This window comes from Nomascus leucogenys, chromosome 3 (assembly GCF_006542625.1).
Source record: "Nomascus leucogenys isolate Asia chromosome 3, Asia_NLE_v1, whole genome shotgun sequence".
In the NCBI taxonomy this organism is placed as follows: Eukaryota; Metazoa; Chordata; class Mammalia; order Primates; family Hylobatidae; genus Nomascus; species Nomascus leucogenys.
The window spans coordinates 73,682,079-73,697,483 of NC_044383.1; the positions used below are offsets into that span (position 1 = coordinate 73,682,079).

The 15,405-nt window shown below is 37.0% G+C and overlaps 1 protein-coding gene across 1 annotated transcript in view; it reads left to right on the forward strand.

The window, feature by feature from the left end:
• Nucleotides 1-9,661, forward strand: part of ZNF292 (zinc finger protein 292) — a 107,274-nt gene extending 97,613 nt beyond the window's left edge. Inside the window, exon 9 of the mRNA XM_030809453.1 lies at nt 622-9,661. Within this exon, the coding sequence (XP_030665313.1) occupies nt 622-7,770 (7,149 nt within the window). The 3' untranslated portion in view covers nt 7,771-9,661. The remainder of the gene's footprint in view (nt 1-621) is intronic.
• Nucleotides 9,662-15,405: the final 5,744 nt, after the last annotated feature.

Genomic DNA, 15,405 nt, shown 5'->3' on the forward strand with positions numbered 1-15,405 from the left:
CTTAAGCTGGTCCAGCCATGAGGTAGGTAATTTGACATTTGGTTTTATGATAGCACTAGAATCTCCACTATTAGGGATAAGTACCTTATTTTATAGAAGCAAATTATTTCTTTCAGTACGGATAAGTTTGGAAATATGGGGATGTTCTCAGTTGTTTTTGTTTCAGTTAGATTGCTTATGGAAACAGGAAGTAAGAGTTAAAATAAGGATGACATTTATTGATCATTTACTATGTGCCAGACATTATACTAAACTATAACACATACTTAATCTCCTTTAATACAGCAATTTAATGAAGTTTAAGTGCTATTTTGGCCTCTATTTTATAAGTGGGATATGAAAGGTTAAAAAAGTTAAATAACTTCCAAGTTTGCCTAGCCATTAAATAATTTCATACCAAGGTCTTAGCTTCTAATACTTATGCATTTTCTGCCATTCTATGCAGTTCATTTTACATACACACATACCAGACTAAGCTGCAGTGCTTTAGAAGGGGAATCCTTTCATAAGTTGCTATTACAAGATTTGAGAAAAACAAATCTCAATCTTAACTAAATTCTGAAATAAATTAGTGTTGATTAGTGTAGATTAAATTAACTTTTCCTATTTGCTTTTTCACAGACTGAAGGGGCTGGACTTGCTACCTGTATAGAACTGTGTGTAAAAGCTCTTCGCTTGGAGTCTACTGAAAATACTGAAGTGAAAATATCTATTTGCAAGACCATTTCATGTTTATTGCCTGATGATCTGGAAGTTAAACGTGCTTGTCAACTGAGTGAATTTCTTATTGAGCCTACAGTAGATGCGTATTATGCTGTGGAAATGTTGTATAATCAGCCAGACCAGAAATATGATGAAGAGAATCTTCCAATACCAAATTCTTTACGCTGTGAGCTGTTACTTGTATTGAAAACTCAATGGCCCTTTGATCCAGAATTCTGGGATTGGAAAACCTTGAAACGACAATGTCTTGCATTAATGGGAGAAGAAGCATCCATTGTGTCTTCAATAGATGAACTAAATGACAGTGAAGTATATGAAAAAGTGGTAGACTACCAAGAAGAGAGTAAAGAAACTTCTATGAATGGGCTTTCTGGTGGAGTTGGTGCTAATTCTGGCCTTCTTAAAGACATTGGTGATGAAAAGCAGAAGAAGAGAGAGATAAAACAGTTAAGAGAGAGGGGATTTATATCTGCTAGGTTTAGGAATTGGCAAGCCTACATGCAGTATTGTGTGTTGTGTGATAAAGAGTTCCTTGGTCACAGAATAGTACGACATGCTCAGAAACATTACAAAGATGGAATTTATAGTTGCCCCATATGTGCAAAGAACTTTAATTCTAAAGAAACGTTTGTCCCTCATGTCACACTGCATGTTAAACAGTCTAGTAAAGAGAGACTAGCAGCTATGAAACCATTAAGAAGATTGGGAAGGCCTCCAAAGATCACAACTACCAATGAAAATCAGAAGACTAATACTGTGGCTAAACAGGAGCAGCGACCTATAAAAAAGAATAGTCTCTATTCAACAGATTTTATAGTGTTTAATGACAATGATGGTTCAGATGATGAGAATGATGACAAAGATAAATCCTATGAACCAGAAGTGATTCCAGTCCAGAAACCAGTACCTGTTAATGAATTTAATTGCCCTGTAACTTTTTGTAAAAAGGGCTTTAAGTACTTTAAAAATTTAATTGCTCATGTGAAGGGGCATAAAGATAATGAAGATGCCAAGCGCTTTCTTGAAATGCAGAGCAAAAAAGTTATTTGCCAGTACTGTAGGCGGCATTTTGTGAGTGTTACTCATCTCAATGATCACTTACAGATGCACTGTGGCAGTAAACCATATATCTGTATACAGATGAAATGTAAAGCTGGTTTTAATAGTTACGCCGAGCTTTTAACCCACCGAAAGGAGCATCAAGTCTTTAGAGCAAAATGTATGTTTCCTAAATGTGGAAGAATTTTTTCGGAAGCTTATTTACTATATGATCATGAAGCACAACATTATAATACATACACTTGCAAGTTCACAGGTTGTGGTAAAGTTTATCGTTCTCAGGGTGAGCTGGAAAAGCATCTGGATGATCACAGTACTCCTGAAAAAGTGCTGCCTCCTGAAGCCCAACTTAATTCATCTGGAGATTCCATTCAGCCTTCTGAAGTGAATCAGAACACAGCAGAGAATATTGAAAAAGAAAAATCTATGCTTCCTTCAGAAAATAACATTGAAAACAGCTTACTAGCAGATAGAAGTGATGCTTGGGATAAAAGCAAATCAGAATCAGCTGTGACCAAACAAGACCAGACGTCTGCCTCTGAGCTCAGGCAAGCTAATGGACCATTGTCAAATGGTTTGGAAAACCCTGCTACTACTCCTCTGCTTCAATCCAGTGAAGTAGCTGTGTCCCTTAAGGTGTCTCTCAATCAGGGGATTGAGGATACCTTTGGAAAGCAAGAAAACTCAACTGTGGAAGGCAGTGGTGAAGCACTGGTCACAGACTTACATACGCCAGTTGAAGATACTTGTAATGATTTGTGTCATCCAGGTTTCCGGGAGAGAAAAGAACAAGATTGCTTTAATGATGCCCATGTTACTCAGAATTCTTTAGTAAATTCAGAAACTCTCAAAATAGGTGACCTTACCCCACAAAACTTAGAAAGACAAGTGAACAACTTGATGACCTTTTCTGTGCAAAATCAGGCAGGATTTCAAAACAATTTACCAACTTCCAAATTTGAATGTGGAGATAATGTTAAAACATCATCCAGTCTTTATAATTTACCTCTTAAGACATTAGAAAGTATTGCATTTGTTCCGCCGCAGTCCGACCTAAGTAATTCATTAGGAACTCCATCAGTGCCTCCAAAAGCTCCAGTTCAGAAATTCAGCTGCCAGGTCGAGGGATGTACTCGAACCTATAATTCTTCACAGAGTATTGGGAAACACATGAAGACAGCACACCCTGACCAATATGCTGCATTTAAAATGCAGCGCAAAAGTAAAAAAGGTCAGAAAGCTAACAACTTAAATACACCAAATAATGGAAAGTTTGTTTATTTTTTGCCATCACCGGTGAACAGCTCAAATCCATTTTTTACATCACAGACCAAAGCCAGTGGGAATCCTGCTTGTTCGGCCCAGTTGCAGCATGTCTCACCTCCCATTTTTCCAGCTCATTTAGCAACTGTACCAACTCCATTGTTGTCCTCAATGGAAAGTGTCATAAATCCAAATATAACTTCTCAGGATAAAAATGAACAAGGTGGTATGTTATGTTCCCAAATGGAAAATTTACCTAGTACTGCCTTGCCAGCACAAATGGAAGATCTAACCAAAACAGTTCTGCCTTTGAATATTGACAGTGGCTCAGATCCTTTCCTTCCTTTACCTGCAGAAAGTAGTTCAATGTCTCTCTTCCCTTCACCAGCAGATAGTGGGACTAATTCTGTTTTTTCCCAACTGGAAAATAATACAAATCATTATTCCTCACACATTGAAGGAAACACTAATTCCTCCTTTCTAAAGGGGGGTAATGGTGAAAATGCAGTTTTTCCTTCACAAGTTAATGTTGCAGATAACTTCAGTAGCACCAGTGCCCAACAGTCTGCACCTGAAAAAGTTAAAAAAGACCGTGGGCGGGGCCCAAATGGGAAGGAAAGAAAACCTAAGCACAACAAAAGGGCTAAATGGCCTGCAATTATCAGAGATGGGAAGTTTATCTGTAGCAGGTGTTACAGGGCTTTTACTAATCCCAGATCACTGGGTGGGCACTTATCCAAGCGATCTTACTGTAAACCACTGGATGGAGCCGAAATTGCTCAAGAACTTCTACAGAGTAATGGACAGCCTTCTCTTCTTGCCAGCATGATTCTCTCCACAAATGCAGTAAATTTGCAACAGCCACAACAATCTACCTTCAATCCAGAAGCATGTTTTAAAGATCCATCATTTCTACAGCTTCTTGCTGCTGAAAATCGCTCGCCAACATTTTTACCAAATACATTTCCTCGGCCTGGTGTGACTAACTTTAATACCAGTGTCAGTCAAGAAGGTAGTGAAATTATTAAACAGGCTTTGGAAACTGCTGGCATTCCCAGTACATTTGAGGGTGCCGAAATGCTTTCTCATGTTTCAACAGGTTGTGTCTCCGATGCATCACAAGTAAATGCAACAGTGATGCCAAATCCAACTGTGCCACCCCTGTTGCAGACTGTATGCCATCCAAACACCTTGCTGACCAACCAGAATAGGACATCAAACTCCAAAACTTCCTCCATTGAGGAATGTAGCAGCTTGCCTGTTTTTCCAACGAATGACTTACTACTGAAGACTGTTGAAAATGGTTTGTGCTCTAGTTCATTTCCTAATTCTGGTGGGCCATCACAAAATTTTACCAGTAACAGTTCTCGTGTTTCTGTTATAAGTGGTCCTCAGAACACAAGATCCAGTCATTTAAATAAAAAGGGAAACAGTGCTTCTAAGAGAAGAAAGAAAGTTTCTCCTCCACTAATTGCACCTAACGCTTCCCAAAACTTGGTAACAAGTGACTTAACAATGGGACTCATAGCAAAGAGTGTTGAAATCCCAACTACTAACCTTCATTCAAATGTAATTCCAAGTTGTGAACCTCAGAGTTTGGTGGAAAATCTAACACAGAAATTAAATAATGTTAACAATCAGTTATTTATGACTGATGTAAAAGAGAATTTCAAAACCAGTCTTGAGTCCCATGCAGTGTTAGCCCCTTTAACATTAAAAACTGAAAATGGTGATTCCCAAATGATGGCTTTGAATTCATGCACAACTTCAATAAATTCTGATTTGCAGATTTCTGAAGACAATGTTATACAAAACTTTGAAAAGACTCTTGAAATTATTAAAACTGCTATGAATTCTCAAATACTTGAGGTAAAAAGTGGATCTCAGGGTGCTGGTGAAACATCACAAAATGCTCAAATAAATTATAACATTCAGCTTCCTTCAGTAAACACTGTGCAAAATAACAAATTACCCGATTCTTCTCAGTTTTCCTCCTTTATAAGTGTCATGCCAACAAAAAGTAACATTCCTCAGTCTGAAATATCACATAAGGAGGATCAAATACAGGAAATTTTAGAAGGCTTACAGAAATTAAAATTAGAAAATGACCTATCCACTCCAGCATCCCAGTGTGTACTGATAAATACATCAGTGACACTGACTCCCACGCCTGTTAAATCAACTGCAGATATCACAGTTGTTCAGCCAGTTTCTGAAATGATAAACATTCAATTTAATGACAAAGTTAATAAACCCTTTGTGTGTCAAAACCAAGGCTGTAACTACAGTGCTATGACAAAGGATGCACTGTTTAAGCACTATGGTAAAATTCATCAATACACTCCAGAAATGATTCTTGAAATTAAGAAGAATCAATTGAAATTTGCTCCCTTTAAATGTGTAGTACCTACATGTACAAAAACGTTTACAAGAAATTCTAACCTCCGGGCACACTGTCAGTTGGTGCATCATTTTACAACTGAAGAAATGGTAAAGTTAAAAATTAAAAGGCCTTATGGAAGAAAATCTCAGAATGAAAATGTGCCGGCCTCACGAAGTACACAAGTGAAAAAACAGCTAGCTATGACAGAGGAAAATAAAAAGGAATCTCAGCTTGCTTTAGAATTGAGAGCAGAGACCCAAAATACCCACAGTAATGTAGCAGTGATCCCAGAACAACAACTTGTAGAAAAAAAAAGTCCTGACAAAACAGAAAGTTCTTTACAATTGATTACAGTTACTTCAGAACAGTGTAACACAAATGCAGTCACAAACACACAAACCAAAGGACGGAAAATTAGGAGGCATAAAAAAGAAAAGGAGGAGAAAAAACGAAAGAAGCCAGTTTCCCAATCCCTTGAGTTTCCAACAAGATACAGTCCTTACAGACCTTATCGATGTGTTCACCAGGGATGCTTTGCTGCCTTTACGATACAGCAAAACTTGATTCTCCATTACCAGGCTGTACACAAATCAGATCTACCTGCATTTTCAGCAGAGGTCGAAGAGGAAAGTGAAGCTGGTAAAGAAACTGAAGAAACTGAAACTAAACAAACTTTGAAAGAATTTCGATGTCAGGTAAGTGACTGTTCTCGAATTTTCCAAGCAATTACTGGCCTAATACAACACTACATGAAACTTCATGAAATGACTCCTGAAGAAATTGAAAGTATGACTGCTTCAGTGGATGTTGGGAAATTTCCATGTGACCAGTTAGAGTGTAAATCTTCATTTACTACATATTTGAACTATGTTGTTCATCTAGAGGCAGACCATGGAATTGGACTAAGGGCAAGTAAAACAGAAGAAGATGGTGTATACAAATGTGATTGTGAAGGCTGTGACCGTATATATGCAACCCGGTCGAATCTCCTCCGACACATTTTCAATAAGCATAATGACAAACATAAGGCTCATTTGATTCGTCCAAGAAGATTAACACCAGGCCAGGAAAATATGTCAAGCAAGGCAAACCAAGAAAAATCAAAGTCTAAACATCGGGGGACGAAACACAGCAGATGTGGAAAGGAAGGAATAAAAATGCCCAAGACCAAACGAAAGAAAAAAAATAATTTAGAAAACAAGAATGCAAAGATTGTGCAGATTGAAGAAAATAAGCCTTATTCTCTGAAACGTGGGAAGCATGTATATTCTATAAAGGCTAGAAATGATGCCCTGTCTGAGTGTACAAGCAGATTTGTAACCCAGTATCCATGTATGATAAAGGGATGTACTTCGGTTGTTACAAGTGAAAGCAATATAATTAGACATTATAAGTGCCATAAATTATCTAAGGCATTTACATCACAACATCGAAATCTTCTTATTGTATTCAAACGGTGTTGCAACTCACAAGTAAAGGAAACATCTGAGCAAGAAGGTGCTAAGAATGATGTGAAAGATTCTGACACGTGTGTATCAGAGAGCAATGATAATTCAAGAACAACAGCTACAGTTTCACAAAAGGAAGTTGAAAAAAATGAAAAAGATGAAATGGATGAACTAACAGAATTGTTTATTACAAAATTAATAAATGAAGATAGCACAAGTGTAGAGACCCAAGCTAATACTTCTTCAAATGTAAGTAATGATTTTCAGGAAGATAACCTCTGCCAGTCAGAAAGACAAAAAGCAAGTAATTTGAAGAGAGTTAATAAAGAAAAAAATGTCTCACAAAATAAAAAAAGGAAAGTTGAAAAAGCTGAACCAGCATCAGCAGCTGAGTTAAGTAGCGTGCGTAAAGAAGAAGAAACTGCTGTTGGCATTCAGACCACTGAGGAGCATCCTGCATCTTTTGACTGGAGCTCTTTTAAGCCAATGGGATTTGAAGTATCATTTCTGAAGTTTCTTGAGGAGTCTGCCGTGAAGCAGAAGAAAAATACTGACAAAGACCATCTAAATACTGGAAACAAAAAAGGATCCCATTCAAATTCAAGAAAAAATATTGATAAGACTGCTGTGACTAGTGGAAATCATGTATGTCCTTGTAAAGAAAGTGAAACGTTTGTACAGTTTGCCAATCCATCACAGCTTCAGTGCAGTGATAATGTAAAAATTGTTTTAGACAAGAATCTTAAAGATTGCACTGAGCTTGTCTTAAAGCAACTTCAGGAAATGAAACCTACCGTCAGTCTGAAAAAACTTGAAGTACATTCAAATGATCCAGATATGTCTGTTATGAAAGATATCAGTATAGGTAAAGCCACAGGCAGAGGTCAGTACTGATAATTAATGTAGTATAAATACATCATTTACCATTTTATTTTAAATAGGAAGCCATCAAGCATGCTAGAATTGTGCAACTTTCATTATATTTTTTTGTTGTTGACATGAATTAACCTGGCCAAAAACAAAAAAGAAAAAAAAAACATGACATTTGTCATGTAAAACTTTTTTTTATCCCTATGGGACTTGAGGAACAGAATCAGTACTTCAGTTATTGTAAATAGTGAGCTAAACCTCACATTTCTATCACCCAGTTGCCCTTTTCATGAACTAAACAATTATCTGTGTGATTGGTATGTTTCACCAGGTCACTGCTCATGTATAACAGTACTCTTTATTTGTAGATACCTTTTTTGTATATATTTATTATTGTAAATCATGTGCTGCCACCAGCAGTCTGTAAGTCTAAACTATTAAATGACACATTTATATTTGGAATTTTAATTTTTAACTAAGCGATCAAGTTTTTTAAATTGTTCTTTTATTGTTTTAAATTAAGAACTTTTTGAACTAAAACCAGAAACTCTGCCATAGTTCATTGATTTTTACATGAAACATTTATTTACAAGGTGATATCAAGATTACTTTTCACAAAATAGGCACATTATATCAACACTTTGCTCTGCTTTGTAAATTTGCCATCCAGGATTTTGAGGTGGTATTCATGTGAAATTAAAGCAGACTCTCTAGCAGTTTCCTATAGTTACAGTTTTGTTTTTTTTTTATTGCTTCTAATTGGATATAGTTACTATGAGTCCATGAAATACAATGGAAATGTGAATAAAGAATTTACTACATTGAAGATTTTAAACATTTGGTATTAAAAAAAATCCTTTGTGAATGTGATAGAAAACTAGTAGTGTGGAGCAGTGTAAATATTTGAGGTGGTGATTTGTGAAGTAGCCCAGTATTGCCTTAAATAAAATCACATTTCATTTCTTGTTTTATACATGTGATCTTATAAAGATTTTTTGTTTTGTTTTGTTTTCCATTTTCTGAGATTTATAGATTGGTGTATAGCTTTAAACTGTATAAAGTTTTGTGGAAAGATTTTTTTAAACATTTTTATAAATCTTAAAATTGATATCATCAAAGTGAGCCCATCTTGTGTTTATAAAATACAAGAGTCCTTAACATTTATAATTACATAGATAAAACACTTTCTATAAGGAAGTTGGATGTTTTGATTTTACTGTTTATAGATGTTAGATTGTACAGATTTGTCTGTATTTCTCACCATATCTAATGATACTTTTTTCATTAGATTGGTCTTCAAGAACAGTATTAGTTATAATTATTTTGGTTATTCAGTATATAGTTAGCTCTTACAGTTTAGCTTTATTCACCATATTTATACTGTGGATTCACAGCCAGAGGTAGAGGTTATTCCAGGAGAGTTGATGACCTTCATTTAAAGTCCAACTAAAATCAGTAGTAGAAACATAAGAAAACATCCTTGCAATATTTACTTTTGTTTCTGTTTGCCATAAATAGTAACATTGGTTTTTTTATTTTGTGTTTGTTATAAAACAGTTGCATTCACAATATTATTGGCCTGAGATATTGATGATATTGTGATGGTATGAAAATGTGTACATTCCCTGTGCAACATCAGATTTGCAGGAAAAATGAAGCACTTACTGAAATCGCTGGTACTCTGAATAAATAAGCATGGTCAAGGAGTGAACTATTTTCTTTTGGAAATTTCTTTTTAATTTTCATTATTAAAGTATCATTTTATTTTTAGGGCCTTTTGGGTTTTATTGAATAGTTCATTTCACCTCTTTAAGACTTACTACCAATAAGCATAAAACCTGACACGTTAAAATCCCTGCCTTTTGGTGAGCCCACTGTTATTTATTAAAATAAAAGTTATTTTATGGGTGATTAATACATGGGTTTTCTTTTTCCTAAATTAACCATAATTTAAATAACTGAGTAGTTTTAATATTAAATTTTTGTTAACAACTGAATGTTTCCATACAGTTTTCTTAGAAATTGACCTAGCTCTTAAAGGTGGGCATTTGGCAAAACTGCCCTATATAGCACAGTAGCAAGTAGGTTTATTTCTGATCATTGTAACTGTGAGCCACTGTTAAGTGAAAATGCCAATGTATTGGGGCTTTTCTTTTGCTCATTAGCTTAAGAAAATTTATAACTAGACATTTCTAATTGTTCTACATGTCATGGGGAAGAGTTTGCCAACATTTAATGAAATTTTTATATTCCAGGTAATGTATGCTAAAGGTAATTATGAGAGAGTGGGCTTTTTAGCATGAAACAAAAAAAAATCAAACTATGGTAAAAAGATATGAATTTATAGAACAGCATGTTGGTAAATTTTGATATGGAATGTAATGTCTAAGTATTAAAGAATCATAAAATATATTTTTTTCATGGTATACTTTTCCCCAGCCTATTGTCTTGAGATATCTTCTACAGCCTAAATTTGCTAAAGTTTCATTTAAAAAGTAGGAGTTTTCCCTCTTCCGAACCCGCAAAGTTTGCATATTACAGATCAGAACTGTGTTATTCAAAATACATCATCTTAAGTGAAATGTAACAGTTTTGAAATTTTCAACAGTTTTAAATTTAACATAGGTACATTATTATTTTAAAGGGCTAGACAGATTTTTAAGGCAAATTTTTATCAAGTGAGCAGTCACAGTTGCTATAGATAATAAGATGAAAGTACAATAATACTATACCTAGGGACATCAGAAAGAATGCCCTATTTTTCTGGAAAAGGAGGTAGGTAGTTCTGAAAGTCTTTGTAGAAAATACAAGTTTTGAAAGATGGATGCTCACTGGTTCAGGGGGACATGGGAATTCCAGGCTTGGAGGTAGAGCGTAATTGCAGGATTGCCAGTGGGCCACTTGGAAAGATAGGAAGTTGAAGAAGGTGAAGCTGAGGAAGCAGATGGGTGGTGGGATCAGGAATGTTCTTGTATGCTGTATTAAGTCTTTATTTTGGTTTTTGAAAATTGTTACTGGATGCATGTACATTGAACAATTTAATCAGTATCAGTTTTAGAAAGATAATTGTCATGGTACAGTGGATAAATTGAGTAAGTTGGAGATTAGTTAGGGTGACCTAAAATAGTCCAGGCAAAAAATGATGGGAGCCAGAAGAAAGGCTAATGAAGTTGGGAAAGAGACTAATGGATAAGAGAGATACTAAAAAGTAATGTCTAAGGCAGCCTGTTTCAGCATGTTTATTGTAGTGAGATACTAGGCAGGTGGAAGGTGATTGCTGTGATGAAATAAGTTTTCTAAATTGTGTGCTGTAGTTCTCTCTCTCTCTTTTTCTCTCTTTTTTTGGAGACAGTCTCGCTCTGTTGCCCAGGCTGGAGTGCAGTGTGGCGTGACCTCGGCTCAGTGCAACTTCTGCCTCCCAAGTTCAGGTGATTCTCCTGCCTCAGCCTCCCCAGTAGCTGGGACTACAGATGCATGCCACCACACCCAGCCAATTTTGTAGTTTTGGCACAGTCTCAGCTCAGTGCAACTTCCACCTCCCAGGTTCAAGTGATTCTCCTACCTCAGCCACCCAAGTAGGTGCACACCACCACACCTGGCTGATTTTATATTTTTAGTAGAGACGGTTTCACCATGTTGGCCAAGCTGGTCTTGAACTCCTGACCTCAGGTGATCCACCCGCCTCCACCTCCCAAAGTGCGGCTGTTACAAGCATGAGCCACCACACCCAGCCTCTCAAAGAATTTAATGCATGTTTGCATATTAAAGACAAAAGTTCTACTGTAAATATGTAAAAAGTTGAAAGGGAATTCTCCAGGCTTAATTGACCCTGAGAACATGTGTCTTCCTTTAATGTTAATATTTAGTTTTATATCCCACTGAACTAGCATTCTAAAGAACACACTTTGGGAAATGCTGATCTCAAATGGCATTTATTCAACCAGGACTGATAATCAATATGTGTACACCAATTCAGTTGTATCAGCTGTTTGCAAATGGTGATGATTCTGATCAATTTATATATCCCAATGGGTTGATTCCTTTGCTGTATTGGTGGTTAATGTTTTGAATATTACCCGGTATTCAAATAATACTCATTGAATTTCAAGTAATTGTGATTAAGCATTGATTAAAATCCAGTCATACTTGCCAGAAGCCCCTGCTTTTAAACATTCTTATCCTACTTCCCATTTCCCACTCTTCTCATTTCATTGAATGCATAATAACCTTCCTTCCCCACTTCAAAGCCTATCTGGAATGCTTATTTCTCTTATTTCTATGGCTGACTCCATATCCGTCAGTTCACAGCTTAAATGTCACCTCATCGGAAAGACACCCAGATCATAAAGTTTCACATGTCCATTCTTTACAACAGTTTTTTAAAAAATATTTATTTTAATCTGTATCTTCCAACACTACCAGTCAATGAAGAAAATAATACCTGTGTTCTTCAGTGACTTTGCCACAATCAAACCCCATATCACTTCCAAATCTTGAATTCAATTTGTTTTTCTAGCCACAAACTTGTAGCTCACCTGCTCAAGATATCTCTGCTAAAAAAATACTTCTACCTTATTACTACCACTTGCTGACTCTTCATCAGCTTACTCCTGTCCTCAGCTTGTTCAGCTTAGAAACTAGATCCCATTGCTACACGCACTCCTTTGCAAATATCATCAGACCAGACACCTCTCCCTCTGTCACAATCCGGAAAAATCCTCAAACCGTCTGTCTACTCTTGAGCAGTGGAATGGAAGAAAATTATTCCAGGAGATAGGTTGGTAATCCCAAAACTTAAGTAGACTCAACACTACCTGGCAGTTTTTCTATAGTTTTCTGGTAACTTGCTTCCACAAGCTTAAATGACATACATCCCTCATTTCATGATCTTTTAACCACATTTTGCTGAGGAAAAAGAAAAACGACATGAACCTTTTCAACTTTTCACCACCAAATCAATAAACCAGCTTGTATTTGCACTCTATTCTACTTAGTAAAAACCAATTCATCTCCTGGATTCCATCCCTCCCCCCCCCATCTCCTTAAGAACTTGCTGTTGCTCTCTTGTTTCATCAATATTTCTTTTACTTGATCCTTTCCAACAGTTTATGAATAGACTCTAGTAGAAAAAATAGGGGTGAGACACTATTTCATCCAACTATAACCCTATTTGTTTGGTCCCAGTTACAGCCAGTGTGACTTCTCTGCTCATATATGCTCCATTTCCTCACTTCTCACTCAACTGCCACTTTCTGTGTTCCCACAACTCCTAAAAGTTTTTCTTGTTAGGATCACCACTGTCTTCCATGCTGCCGTTATGTATTGTTTATTTTTCTGCCCCCACTCACTGCCTCAGGAGCATGCAGAAAGGTTGATGTCTCCTTGAAATACTCTCTTGGTTTTCTCCTTACCTATTCTGGCTGCTCCATTTCTGATTCCATCCCTAGCTCCGTTTTGAGTACCTGACCTCTGGGTCACTATTTCTCTCTACACTCTATTTGCATGATTCTGTGGAGTTTAGTATCTGATCAATGTATCTATCCTACCCGTATTTATACCTCTGAAGACCAGAGTTTTCATAGTTCTCTGCTTGTATATTCAGCTGCCTACTTCATAGTTAAGTATATCATGTCCAAACCTTTATGTCCTTTGCCCTACTTTCGATCTGCTCCTCTCCCGAAATCTCTTATCTTGATAAGTGAAGTCACTACCTGGTTTTCTGAAGCTAGGCTTTTTAGATATCATACCAATTCGTTTTTTCCCTTTGTTTAGTCACAATTGTCATTTTTACGTTCTGATTTTTTTTTTTTTTTTTTTTTGAGACGGAGTCTTGCACGGTCACCAGGCTGGAGTGCAGTGGTGTGATCTTGACCCACTGCAATCTCCGCCTCCCGGGTTCAAGCGATTCTCCTGTCTCAGCCTCCTGTGTAGCTGGGACTACAGGCGCACACCACCACACCCAGCTAATTTTTGTACTTTTTAGTGGAGGTGGGGTTTCACTATTTTGGTCAGGATGGTCTTGATCTCCTGACCTCGTGATCCGCCCGCCTTGGCCTCCCAAAATGCTGGGATTACAGGCATGAGCCACCGCACCCAGCCGTCATTTCTACCTTGTAAGTAGGAAGGAACCTTTTTTGTCATCATAACTCTAATCCAAATCACCATCATACTTTGCCTAAATTAAAACAGCCTCTCTACTGGCTTGCTTCCAGAATATTCCCCACCAAGCAGATTGGTATTTTTTTTTTTTTCAAGTAATTTCAAAGGGAGGAAAACTCATGATTTTCCCACTGCACTTTGAATAAAATGTTTATTTTTTACTAAGTTCTATAAAGGAATAATACAGGGTATTCTCAGGATATATAATAGGGTGAGAATATGATACTCTATACTCTGGTGAGGGAAAACAATAAAGACTTACCTATAAAAGTAAAAATTAGCCGGGCACGGTGGCTCATGCCTGTAATCTCAGCACTTTGGAAGGCCAAGGCAGGCAGATCGCCTGAGGTCAGGAGTTCAAGACCAGTCTGGCCGATGTGGTGAAACCCCGTCTCTACTAAAAATGCAAAAATTAGCTGGACGTGGTGGCAGGCACCTGTAATCCCAGCTACTTGGGAGGCTGAGGTAGGAGAATTGCTTGAATTCAGGAGACAGAGGTTGCAGTGAGCTGAGATCACGCCACTGCACTCCAGCCTGGGCAACAGAGTGAGACTTCATCTCAAAAAAAAAAAAGTAAAAATTAGGGGAGGGAAGGCAGTGGAAACTCAGGCTAAGGGAAAAGCATGTGTAAAAAGCTCTGATAAGAATAGCTTTTGGGGAAATGATAGAAAGTTGCTAAGGATAAATTTAAAGTGAAGGACGGTAAGCAAGAGCCAGATCACTTAGTGTCTTAGGAGGACCTAATTGTATTCGACTTTATCCTAAGTAATGAGTTCACATTTGGTTTTTAAGCAGAGGAATGAGATTTCTTACACTTGGAGTTTTAAAAGTTTACTCTGGAGGGGAAGCATTCCAATGGGGAATTCAAGAAGACTGGTTAGGAAGCCTGTCCAAGTCATCCAGGAAAGAAGATACCAGCTTGGAGTAGGTTGGTGCTGGCAGAGAGGGAGAAAAGTTGATGGACTTGAGAGATCTAAAATATTGGACAAGACTTGACCATTAAGGATTATGGGAAAGGAGGGAGAGGAAAGAAATAATGAGGTTTTTGGTTTAAATAAATGGTTGAAGACACACCATTTCTTCATGTAGGTAACATGAAGAGGAGCAGTTTTATGAATGGATGGTTGCTTAGGGAAAGAGAATACAGAAAAGGGCTGAATCCAGAAGAACTCAGCAAAATAGGAGAATCATGGCAACAGTAGGATGGAAGTATTTAAAGGAGGCATGTACAGCTCTGTTACATTCTGCCAACATAAGAATTTAAAGTGTCCTTTGGATTTAGTGGTAAGAAAATGATCAGTGGCCTTTGCAATTACTTAGTTTTAGTGGAAGCCAGAAGAAGGTTGAGGATTATAGAAAGCAAGTTTAAATGCCTATTTTTGGAAAGTTTGTGAAGGGGAGGGAAAGATGGACTGGTGGCTGAAAAATGTCATGGAATTTAATCAAAGTTCTTAAAATGATGGACAAAATAGAATATATTGAAGTGCCAGTGAAAGGATT